The 13,174-nt window shown below is 41.7% G+C and overlaps 1 protein-coding gene across 2 annotated transcripts in view; it reads right to left on the bottom strand.

Annotated features, from left to right (window-relative positions):
• Nucleotides 1-7,825: 7,825 nt before the first annotated feature.
• ERI1 (exoribonuclease 1) overlaps nt 7,826-13,174 on the bottom strand; it is a 30,367-nt gene continuing 25,018 nt past the window's right edge. For both annotated transcript variants that reach the window (XM_037896526.2, XM_037896527.2), the window contains exons 6-7: nt 10,735-10,849; nt 7,826-8,750 (exon numbers count right to left, since the gene is read on the bottom strand). In XM_037896526.2, coding sequence (XP_037752454.1) covers nt 8,508-8,750; nt 10,735-10,849 — 358 coding nt within the window. In that variant the 3' untranslated portion in view covers nt 7,826-8,507. The remainder of the gene's footprint in view (nt 8,751-10,734; nt 10,850-13,174) is intronic.

Consider the following 13,174-nt stretch of genomic DNA (forward strand, 5'->3'; position numbering starts at 1 on the left):
TAGCTGTGGTGCTGATGTAGGAAGAGAGAAAGGTATAACACGATCCAATGGCTGGAAGCTGAAGCTGGATAAATTCAGACAAGGAAACAAGGTGTAAATTTAACCACTGGAACAATTTATAAAGGGTCGTGGTGGATTCTTCATCACTGACACTTTTAAAATCAAGATTGGATGTTTTTCTAACAGATCTGCTCTAGTAATAATTATGTGGCAGTTCTGTGGCCTGTGTTACAGACAGGGTCAGACTATATGCTCACAGTGGTCCCTTCTGGCCTAGCAAGACTATGCATGTATGAAGGGACGGTGCTTGTTAGATCTTCAATGCCACTTTAGATCTGACTGGTGTCAGCTTTGCTGGGTGAGGAATTCACTCTTACTACGGAGCAGAAGAGATCCTGGCCTTGAGCCCCAGGCAGCGCTGAGGACAGAGTGGTAAAGTATGTCTTCAATCGTGTGCAAGACCCCAGCATGGAGTCTGCACTTGGTACCACTGACAGGCCCAGCATACCAGGCAGTAGGTATAGAGAAGCCAAATAAACGTGGAGTCTCAACGCTGGTCTCTTCTGGTACAAGGAATGAAGCTGTGGCAAAATGCAATTGGATGAGTTGTCTCACCGAGACAGAGGGCACCAGGAGAGCAGTCAGTCTGCAGCATAATAGCTGCTGAGAGATATACCTCTTGAAGCCCTTACCAGCCTCAGGACCCAATATAGTCCCCATACAGGGCTAAAGGCTTCCAGGTGAAGGGAAAGGCTATTTACTCTAAACTATCCTTTTCTACTCTAAGCAAACTATTTACAAAAAGCCTTAAGCTAGACTAAAGGAGGCTCCCCTAAGGACACAATGGAAAGTTGTTTCCACTTTATGGCGATGGTGAAGGAACTGAGTCAGCTGGGAGGTGCTCTTCTTTATAGGGAATAGTACAATGACAACTTCACCTGAGAATGCTTGTGCACCCTCCAATGGACACAGCTTTTCAAGGTAGTTCTGCAGCTCAATGCCAGGGTGCTACATCCAGCAAGTAGGAACCTAGAGAGACCCTCAAACATCTTTGTTTTGCATTAACACAGATTTTCAGCCTTTCCCTATTTTTTGTTTTTAATTTTCAAAACCTCTTAGAGATGTTTTACAAAATTTAACTCATTTTGATTAATGAACTTCAGTATTTTGATGATTGTCTAAACTTCTCTGCTACTCTCAGCATTGCCCATCTTAGGGGATTTTATCTCCCTTTACCTTGTTTTCTTAGTACTACACTCAATTGTGTTTAAAGAGTTTTTCCATCTCTGTATTTTCTACAAAAAAGTTTTAAAAAAAGGGGTGGGGGGGATTACTACAGAAAAACTTTACAATAGCATTTACCATGATACCTAATGAGAGATTCCTCTATGTGTAGGACTCCTATGTAGTTTCCAGTCATAGTCACCAACCCCCAAGCAGTGCAACTCTCCCATAAAGCTTTCAATTCCCCCAAAATCTACAGCTCCTCTTATACCTATGGCTTCTTTGGAAACTTTTTTTTCCCTAAACTGCATTTTTAAACTAGTTATCCCACAAAGTAAAGCTTTAGGATATTGAGATATTGCTTTCTTACATTTGTAAAGTTTTCCCAGGGATTCTTTTGGTAGCTGAAGTCACTAGTTACTATTTTAGCAGATTGTGGCCTTGACCTCTCTCAGCTTTGTGCACTAGTACAAGGCAATCTAGCACGTTGCTATTTATGAGTTGGGATTTATTATGTAGGCATCTTTTTGTGACTCAGTTAAGTTTAATGGGTCTTAAAATGCAGTATAGCTTCCTGTTTTCCCCTCTATATGGAAGTAACCTATCAGTCTGAAATTCACACAGCCTGTTTTTATGATGTTTGAATTTTCTGTTCAGTTTGATTTCTTCTGCTAGAAAATGTTTGGAACTGGGCTCTAGCTGAAGTTTGTCTATGGCTGGTTTTTTTGTTTGTTTGGGGTTTTTCTGACTGATTTTTATAAAACTAATGAAATTGATAGAGATTAATCTGGAGTAGAACAGTTGCAATGGGTAGTATAAAATATTTAAGTTTTAAGGTCTTTTTTACCATTATTCATCACAATTGAAAATGTATGCACCAACACGTAGCAGACAGATAAAATGTTCCATCAGGTTTTATCCTAAAATGGAGACGGTTACACGCACAGCTCATAGACTTGAAGGCCAGAAGGGACCATCATGATCATCTACTCTGACCTCCGGCACATCACAGGCCACAGAACCTCACCCCCCCACAGCTGCAGTTCGAGTCTCTCTGTCAATGGCTGCATTTCTTTAGCAGGTAAAATCTTCCGTCAGTAGATACAAAAAGAATCTTCTCCACTAAGGAGAAAGTCTGACAGAAAAGCACAGCTGCTGAGAGAAAAAAAATCTGTTAGCCGCTGCACTTGTGAGACAGCTCTAGAACCACCACCCTCTACAGGTCCACAGCCCACACCCAACACATAACCCTTGCATAAACATTAAAACACCCTAGAAAATTAACAACCATAACTGTTTCACAGTTACGAACTACCCACAGTGTGCCTGACATAAAACCACAAAAGCATAGAAGATTCCCCCATCGACAGGCATAGGATTAAGGTTGATATTCTGCAGAATGATAGATTCCTACAACGCTTCCTCAAGGGAAGATCGTCAGGCACCGGGCTGCTCAGAAATTCCTGCATGTCACGAGAATGCCTGAATCCAGACAGAGATGTAATACAACCAAAGTGGGATTGGAGCTGCCCACCTTCCCAATAACCTTTCCCCATCATAGAAGATTAGAGTAATATAAATTAAAGATATTCCCAGATATTAGCATGGAGTATACTTCAAGCATTCATGCACTAGATAACAGAAAGTCAGTCAAAGTGCACTCCTGTGCGTAGCTAGGTCAATGTACCAATGTCCTTTTAATTTGTTTTCCCCCTTCAAGTGTAGTAATATTTTTCAATCATTGAACATTTAATACCAATCTAAAATTTTATTGGACTACAACTCTCAGTCCATAATTACAAAAAAACCACTATTAAGCTGGTAAACTTTTTTGTTTCTCTTTGAAACATATTAGTTGTAGAGTATGGTCACTTAATTTTATCAGAAGAGCAATCTTCCAGGAGCCAGTAATATATCAGAAAAGAGCAAACTGACAATACCAGCTGAATTTTAAAAGATTATTCATATAAAAGCAAAAATCCCAACAGATACAGAACATTAGCCATAATGCAGAGCCTGTTTCAATTGATGAAGTGACAGTTAAAATACTAGAAATACCGAAGAAGTGAATGCCAATATTGCTTGTTTTTAAAGAGTGAGTTAAGTAACTTATTTTATGAATTTCTAAACTGTTTTATTAAAGGTTCATACACTTGAGTGGTAAACTAACAAACATTATCACTTGTTTCAAAATGATTGAAAAGTAACAAAAATTTAGGGTCTGCTTCTAATATAAATTACACCAAAGTAAAGCTGGAATGGCTCCATTCATTTCACTAATTAACTGAATATAAAAAGAACCACTTCAGATTTCCAATAATGTACACAAGAGTAGAATCTGGCCATTAATGTCTGTCCCTTATTTCAAAACATCTTTGCCATAAATGTATTTGGCAAAAACGTCAGGTCTGTGCTTAAAATAAGTGATATCAAGTTGCAATTGTCCTTTACTTATTAAACGTATAGTATAATCTGTAACTAGGCTGGGCCTCACTGGACTGGTTGCCTCACAAAAAACAGGTAAATAAAGGAACTGCAACTAGATCTAGGGAGATGCCAATGTTTGATGAGAATGTTTGCTGGGCTCAGCTTGATTTCATCATAAAAACCTTTATCATGATCCATCATATTCAAAAAAAAGTTATTTCCCAAAATGTTTCCAAAAAGAGAGAACACTTGTTTAATACATGGAAAACCAAATATATAATTAACATTTTGTACGAAAGTCTGGCAGAACATGGAAGTCATATCTGAACACGATGTGTTCATTATTTTTACTAGCCACATTAGTTATTTAAGGGATAAGTACATTCACTGTAATCAGATATTTTTAGAATAGTAAAATTCAAAAGGTTCATAAAGGAATAATGTAAACCAGAGGTGGGCAAAGTATGGCCCACGGGACCGTCCTACCTGGCCCCTGAGCTTCTAGCCAGGGAGGCTCGCCCCTGGCCCTTCCCCCACTGTCCTCCCTCCCCTGCAGCTATGCCGCCGCACAGGCAGCATTCTGGCCCACCGCTCCTCTCGGGCAGCCCGGCGCCATGGCTGGCTCCAGCATAGTAAGGGGGCAGGAAGCAGGGAGGTTGGATAAGGGGCAGGGGGTCCCGAGGGGCACTCAGGGGACAGGGAGCAGGGGGCGGTTGGATGGGGCGGAGGTTCGGGGGGGGCAGTCAGCGGACGGGGAGCAGAGGAAGTTGGATAGGGGGTGGGGTACTGGGGGGCTGTTAGGGGTGGGAGTGTGGATAGGGGTTGTGGCATTCAGGGGTCAGGGAGCAGGGGGTGGGGAGGTTGGATAGGGGGTGGGGTCCCAGGGGACGGTTAGGGGCAGGGGATCCTGGGAGGGAGTGGTCAGGGGTCAAAGAGCAGGCGGGGTTGGATGGGTCGGGGGTTCTGAGGGGGGTGGGAAGTGGGAGGGGGTGGATAGGGGGCGGGAGCCTGGCTGTTTGGAGAGGCACAGCCTTCCCTACCCGGCCCTCCATACAGTTGCGCAACCCTGATGTGGCTCTTGGGCCAAAAAGTTTGCCCACCCCTGATGTAACTTGTCAAAAGGACCAATGATATTATATAAGGTAAAAATAAATGATTACTTTCAGAAACTGATCAAAATCATCTTATAGCTTAATGTCTAAAGTACCCGTAATGACACACACACACACGATCTTTAAAACAAAGGTGCTCTCCTCCTGAACACTAAAAAGGAAAAGTCCTGAGATCAGATTGATTCTAATATCTCTATTACATGAATTTAAAAAAATCAGTAATTATTTTCAGGTTTATATTGGCTTAGTATGAATATAATTAATCAAGAGTGGAAAAAATTCCCCATCAGCTAGACAGTGATAATTTCTGAACATAGAAAGGCTAATTATGAATTCAATTAAGTATCAGCAGCTCGTTTCCTGCAAGTCTTGATTAAGGTGAATAAGCTATGAATATAGATGACAGATAGTTTGTTCTCCCAATGGCAAAAATAGTTATCTGAATGCTCCTTTTTCTGACTTTTTTGACTCTGGAATGACAAAAAATGAATTGTTTTGATTTTCAGGACAAATAATTATAATTTCAAGTCAATTAATGCTCAAGTGCAGAGCAACTTCAGAGCCAAACAAACAGAAGAAATCCTTGGCCTAATTAAAACATTATACATTTAAGTATCAGTGGAAAATGGAGTTGTATTATCAGCAAGGCCCCCCATGGAATTAAATTTAATTTTACACTAGCAGATTTTGACATCATAGAATCATAAATTATTAGGGTTGGAAGAGACCTCAGGAGGTCATCTAGTCCAACCCCCTGCTCAAAGCAGGACCAACACCAACTAAATCATCCCAGCCATGGCTTTGTCAAGCCGGGCCTTAAAAACCTCTAAGGATGGAGATTCCACCAACTCCCAAGGTAACTCATTCCAGTGCTTCACGACCCTCCTAGTGAAATAGTGTTTCCTAATATCCAACCTAGACCTCCCCTGCAACTTGAGGCCATTGCTCCTTGTTCTGTCTTCTGTAACCACTGAGAACAGCCTAGCTCCATCCTCTCTGGAATCGCCCCTTCAGGTAGTTGAAGGCTATCAAATCCCCCCTCGCTCTTCTTTTCTGCAGACCAAATAACCGCAGTTCCCTCAGCCTCTCCTCCTAAGTCATGTGCTCCAGCCCCCTAATCATTTTTGTTGCCCTCCGCTGAGCTCTCTCTGATTTGTCCATATCCCTTATGTAGTGGGGGGACCAAAACTGGACACAGTACTCTAGGTGTGGCCTTACCACTGCCAAATAGAGGGGAATAATCACTTCCCTCGATCTGCTGGCAATGCTCCTGCTATTACAGCCCAATATACCGTTGGCCTTCTTGGCAACAAGGGCACACTGCTGACTCATATCCAGCTTCTCGTCCACTGTAATCCTCAGGTCCTTTGCTGCAGAACTGCTGCTTAGACAGTCGGTCCCCAGCCTGTAGTGATGCATGGGATTCTTCCTTCCTAAGTGCAAGACTCTGCACTTGTCCATGTTGAACTTTATCAGATTTCTTTGGCCCAATCCTCCAATTTGTCTAGGTCATTCTTGACCCTATCCCTACCCTCCAGCGTATCTACCTCTCCCCCTAGCTTAGTGTCATCTGTGAACTTGCTGAGGGTGCAATTCATCCCATCATCCAGATCATTAATAAAGATGTTGAACAAAACCGGCCCCTGGGGCACTCCGCTTGATACCGGCTGCCAACTAGACATCGAGCCATTGATCACTATCTGTTGAGCCCAACAATCTAGCCAGCTTTCTATCCACCTTATAGTCCATTCATCCAATCCATACTGCTTTAACTTGCTGGCAAGAATATTGTGGAAGACCCTATCAAAAGATTTGCTGAAGTCAAGATATATCTCATCCACCGCTTTCCCCAAATCCACAGAGCCAGTTATCTCATCACAGAATGCAATCAGGTTGGTCAGGCATGACTTGCCCTTGGTGAATCCATGTTGACTGTTCCTGATCACCTTCCTCTCCTCCAAGTGCTTCAAAATGGATTCCTTGAGGACATGCTCCATGATTTTGCCAGGGACTGACGTGAGGCTGACCGATCTGTAGTTCCCCAGATTCTCTTTCTTCCCTTTTTTAAATATGGGCACTATATTTGCCTTTTTCCAATTGTCCGGAACCTCCCCTGATCACCACAAATTTTCAAAGATAATAGCCAGTGGCTCTGCAATTACATCAGCCAACTCCCTCAGCACCCTTGGATGCACTAGATCTGGACCCATCAACTTGTGCATGTCCAGCTTTTCTACATAGTGCTTAACCTGTTCTTTCTCCACTGAGGGCTGCTCACCTCCTCCCCATACTGTGTTGCCCAGTGCAGTAGTCTGGGAGGTGACCTTGTCTGTGAAGACCGAGGCAAAAAAAGCATTGAGTACTTCAGCTTTTTCCACATCCTCTGTCACTAGGTTGCCTCCCCCTTTCATTAAGGGTCCCACACTTTCCCTGACCTTTGTCTTGTTGCTAACATACCTGTAGAAACCCTTCTTGTTACCCTTCACATCCCTTGCTAGCTGCAACTCCAATCGTGCCTTCCTGATTACACTCAAGCAACATTTTTATACTCCTCCTAGCCATCTGTCCAAAATTTCACTTCTTGTAAACTTCCTTTTTGAGTTTAAGCTCACCGAAGATTTCACTGTTAAGCCAAGCTGGTCGCCTACCATATTTGCTATTCTTTCTGCACATTGGGATGGTTTGTTAATGTGCCCTCAATCAGGCTTCTTTAAAATACATCAAGGTTGACATTTTCATGACTGTTTGGTATGGCTCATTACATAAATGCGGTTGGTGTTTCTTTGGCCATACAAAACAGTTTTTACAGAATATCCAAGTGACACTACAAGTATACCAAGCCGTACTTTACATTATGTTAAATATTATAAGTATTTTTACTTCACCCTTTCTTTAGAATCCTGGTGACTGGTATGGATTAAACAACTACACTTAATCTGATTTGGAATGAGAAGAGAAGAAATAAGCAGACCCATTATCTGGAAGTACATGAAATTCTGAAGATTAAAACCTTTTTACAGACAGATTATATGTACATTAAAAAAAATCAATAAATCCCAATAGCTGTATGAAAGCTTTTTATTCAATACAGTTTTTTGACACCCAACGCTACTCAATTATTTAAGAGACAGAAACTGACAACTGTATTCCTTAAAAGACCCTCCCCTCTCCAATGCTTTAAAAGCAATTAAAACAGTAAAGAATGCCCCCACCTTTCCTACCTTACATAAAAAGAGAATGCTGTCTGCTGCTATCAAATGTGCACAGTAGATAAAGCCAGTCTGGTCAGGGTACTGTACAGTTCTTCTGGAAGTGCAAAGGGTAGTCAAGATGCTAAAAGCTCTTGCAGCACATTGTGTTTTAAACATTACTACAACCATGCTCTCTCCTTTGAGCCGGGAGAGGGAGAGGGCACACTGGCTAACCACACTTTGTATTAATTATTCTACACACACACAAAAAAGAAATCTGAACATCCTGCCAGCATACTATACATCAACCTTGTATGAAAAGGTGCCAAGATGACTTACAAAAATATTATCAGCATGAAAAGTGCTGTCGCACAAGTTTTAATTAACAAGGTTCATATGCTCCCCCATTTATTTTAACAGAGACAGTTGTTTAAGGTGCTTTTAGATTTTGCATTGCAGAACTGGTGCACTGAAATGGCCACGTGATAAGATTTATTAACAATTCCTAACTTAAGTCTTCAATATTGGTCCATAATGCAGCATGTTTCAACGCCTAGTTTCTAAAACGGGGCATCTGTGGAGCAGGGGCTCCCTCTACTGGGGCAGAGGATGATACAGTCATTAGCTGCCCACCATGCATTCTCTCATTCACACGTAGCTCACATCCATCCTGAAGCATACGTATAGCTATCCGTGCAATGTTCTTAGAGTCATCAAGTCCGCTATGAGGACGCCCATCATAGTTCATTCCCAGCTTTTCAAGCATGATTGTTAGCTTGGTCTGGTTTCTGGGAACCTGACAAAGAAAATGAACCATGTTAAAGAAATCAGACAAAAAATATCTCAGCATGAAACACTCTACATTATCCTATATAAGTTCTCATACTGCAGTGGGTCTACGACTACCTAGCATTGCTGTGCCACTTTTGATTCATATCTCAAAGCACTCTGCACACAATCAAACCTCAGAACATCTCTGTGACCTAGCAAAGGAGTATCCACCTTTTACAGATGAGGACAAAGACACACAGAGAAGAGTATTGTCTAGATTATGGAAAGTTTTGCAAAAGTTTCCCACCACTGTCATCTCTAGTTCAGTTTTGCCAGTGGTGGCAACAGTAGGAGACATGGGTAGACAGACTGCCACCAGTACTCCAAGCACTGTATTATCTGACACTGCTCAGAGCAGCAGGTAACTGACATGGAGCAGATTCTCAAAAATGCTCAAGGGAGTTAGAAGCATCATGAGGGAAGATTTTCAAAACACTGGAGACTCATCTACACTTGGGAGATCAGTAATGCTGGTGACCAGTGTTAGCAATGGTGAGAAATTTTTGCAAAGATTTCCCTAGTGTAGTCAAAGCTTAAGTGACTTGTCCAAGGCACAGGCCACACCAGCAACAGAGCCCAGAAGACCATGAGTCCTGATTTCGAGTCCTTCACTTGTCTAATTACTAGATGACACTGTTGCAGTGCAAATACATAATATTCTTAATTTTCTTTAAAACGTGAAATTTGGTCTTCAAAAAAAATCCTGCAAAGTACAGGGCACTGGAAGATAGATGCCCTTCCACTTACCACCAGCATTATCAGTGTTCTGTGTATTTGCCAAAACCTGGCAACAAGCAACTCTGATAGAGACAGTTACATAGATAAGTTCCTCAAAGGGATAAAAAAAATCATACATGCAAGTTGTGGGATATTTCCCTTTCACAATGATGTAGTACTATGCCAGTTCAATTAAAAAGGTAAGATACGAGATCCAATTGTCTCCCTGAAAATTAGAGTAAGTTACTCATTACACTTTTAACATAACATTAATTATAACATCTTTACTATCTTCTACTATTTTAGATATGTTCAAGAGGAGTTTGGAAGAGATTATTAAAAAGTTTGAAATGATCTTCAACACTGCAGCCTCTTTGGATAAGAAATTGTGTGGAAATGATAGACTAATTCCAAAATTGATTTACAGTGGCTTTTACGTAATCTAGTCGTTTCACTGCCATGTCGGAATCAGATGGTAAAGCCAGGCCCCATTCTGATCTGAACAGCCTAACCAGGCTGCTAAACTCAGAGTTCATTAGATCCCCAAAGGATCAAGTATAGCAGCTTAAGCTCCATCAGGATAAAAAGCAGCAGCATGGTCTAGCAGTAAATGAGATAAATATTCCTGATTTTAATCCTAGCTCCGCATGATCTGTTGCAACTTTAGGCAAGTTTGCAATCTCTCTTTCCTCTCCATGCCCCCTGTGATACTGTGTCTCAGAAAATGGGGATAATGCTGCTTAGCTACTATAATTCACATAGGAATTGTGAGATTAGCTCTTTGTAGTGTATGGTTTTTGAAGACGTAAAGCAGTAATTGCTACAGTAATACTAAACATGATCACATCTGGGTGAACTAGTTCCAGTGTGGTAGAGCTACATAGCTCCAGGAGCACCAGCACTGTACAAAAGATTGCTTCAAGTTGCAACAGTGAAAACATGAGCCACGATTTTCAAAGACAGGACACTAAAGTTAAAGTCTTATATCTTTATTTAAGCACCTAAGCAGTGGTCTCATGTTCAAGAATTCAACAGAGGCTGTGGGTGCTCAAAATTAGCATTTTGTTAAGGCCCTGTGACCTAAATAAATGCTACTGAAATTATACAAACCGGAAGGTCTTACAGCTTGACCCTGGACAGTACAAAAATAATTTTCATAAATATTGTGCAAGACTTCACTTATTCCAACTTTAGACTGATTTTTCCCCAGAGAATCTGCAATCAATTCAAACCTTGTAGAAGTTTCCATAGGATTTGCGAATGTTGATCCACTTTTTGGCAAAAGAGGGATATTTGATACGGCTGATACGGCACTGGATATTCAGAAATTTACTCATATCCCAAGACCTTGGGGGGGAAAAGCAGGAGAGAGAGAAAAAGTAAAGACAAAACTTTAACAGCAAATCTTAAATGGGAGCAAAAGAGACAATTATATGAAACATTTTCAACATAGCAAACTTGTAGCACAAGTTTTCTTTGTCTTTTCTTTGGGACAATGGACAGGAGGGAAAAGATAGTGCATGAGAAAAATTTTATCACTCGTAATAAACAACATCAGCAAAAGAGAGGGACTTGTTGGCTACTGTCTCCAGTCAACTCCAGACATTAAAGCAAGCACTCTTATTTTTAGGACCGTATCCTCACTCATGAAGGATGTAGACATGGCCCCAGGCATTTCCAACTCTGCATTCTGAAGCCAGTCACCCTTCCAATCTCATGCACATCCATCCCAAAAAGTGTGTTTTCTACCTACACAGCTGACTGGTAAGGAATCCTATTGTATCTTCTCCCCTTGAGTGAAAGTCACTTCAGGAACATATTTGAAGCTTACCCTATGAAGGTTACTTTCCTGAATTAAGTAATGAAACCGATTTGATGACAGGTGACCATTCAAGATCCCAAAGTATTTTTTTTAAATCAATAGGGCCAGTTCCCCAACTAAGTTCTAAATCTGTCAGATTTGTGGATGAAAAGTAAATATTCTGTTGTAGGAGCCTCCTCAGCACACACTACATTTAAAGTTAGTGAAAAACTTCCATTATGTTTCCATTCTTGTTCTTGGTTTGGAGATAAAAATAATGTTAAGTTACTGAAAAGAAGTCAACTACTGAGCAAGACACTGGCACCTACTAAAATCTTAGACCCAAAATAAGCTCAGCCCTCTCTGTGACATCCTTGCACATTCTTCCAGGATAACACAGGGGGGTCTAGAAGGGGAAGGGGCTGCTACTGGGACAATTTACTTGGAAAGAAAGATTGTGTCCCACTGAAAATTAGCATTTTTAAATATATTTTAAGGCTACCTTTATACCCAGAACAGGAAAAAGACATTGGCAGAGAAAATCATTTTGCTGACCCCATGAGAAAGGGTTCTTTACTCTTTTCTCTAAATTACATGCTTTCATAGAATACATTTGTTTATCTTCTTCCGGGACAATGATACAGTGATCACAACATAAGATATACCGTTGCCTTGTTAACCCAGCCTAACAGAAAATGTTTACCAGATAAGAACATGCTTGTTTTGGACACTGTGATGGTGTGTCCACCCCACGTAGGACTGAAAGGGGTTAAGATGGCCAGACAGGCCCATTAACTCCACTGGCTGCACCTGGAGGAGGAGCCAAGGAGCAGGGAACTAATTGGAAGCAAGCTCAGCTGGACAGGAACAGCTGGGGCCTACATAAAGCCAGGTAGCTGGCAGCAGAAGGAAGCTGCAGGGAAGTAGGCTGCAGTCACCTCCTGAGTGGAGGGAGTTGGGAAGTTGGCAAATCCCAAGAGGGGGAAAGCCAGGAAGGTATGTGAAGGCTCAGGGGAATAGCAGCAAGGAATAGAAGTGCAGACTTGGCTGCTAACCGGATATAGCCCAGGTTCCCCTACCAGCCACTGGGGATGCAGCAAATACCAGGCAGAGGACAGTGGACTGTCTGGGACAATTTGGTCCAGGAAAGACTTTGTTACACTCCTCCCTGGAAGAGGAAACCACATAGTGAGATGGCCGGAAGGCTGAGTCACATGGCCGGAAGGCTGAGATTCCTGGAGTGAGAGAGCCATAGGATAAGAGGAGGACATGAGACCCCCCCTGCTGGAGGAAGGCGCAATGCCTGGCCAGAGCTAATCCCGAGGATGGCCAGGAGGAGGCGCCTCCAGCAGAGAGTGAACCCCATGACAGATACCATTCACCTCACTAAGGTGTGCACTATGAAGCCTGATTGGGATAATATTAAGTTTAACATTTAAAATTGCCTGTCCTGCTTATATCTCATTTTTTTTTTAAAAAAAAAAGGATTGCAAAGGCAGTTAACAGAATGTTAAAATTTCACAGTTAAAAAGAGACACACAATTGACTGGATGTAGTGCCCTGGCCTGCACTATGTGGGTCAGACAAGATGATCATAATTCTTCCTTCTGGTCTTAAAATATGTGACTCCATGAGATGCAGAAGTGAAGATTCCGAGACCAATGTTATGTTGTCTACATTGCACATCTATCTAGAAACTTATATAGTCCTCAACACCATTGTATCTGAGCACCTCAAAATTATTAATGTATTTTATTCTCACAAAATCCTTGTGAAATAAGGAACTATCATTGCTAGGAAGCTGAGGCACAGGGTAGACTGACTAGCATAAGAACATTCTGTGCAGAGCCAGGAACTGAATGCTCGTCTCC

Source organism: Chelonia mydas, chromosome 4, assembly GCF_015237465.2.
Source record: "Chelonia mydas isolate rCheMyd1 chromosome 4, rCheMyd1.pri.v2, whole genome shotgun sequence".
NCBI classification, from domain to species: Eukaryota; Metazoa; Chordata; order Testudines; family Cheloniidae; genus Chelonia; species Chelonia mydas.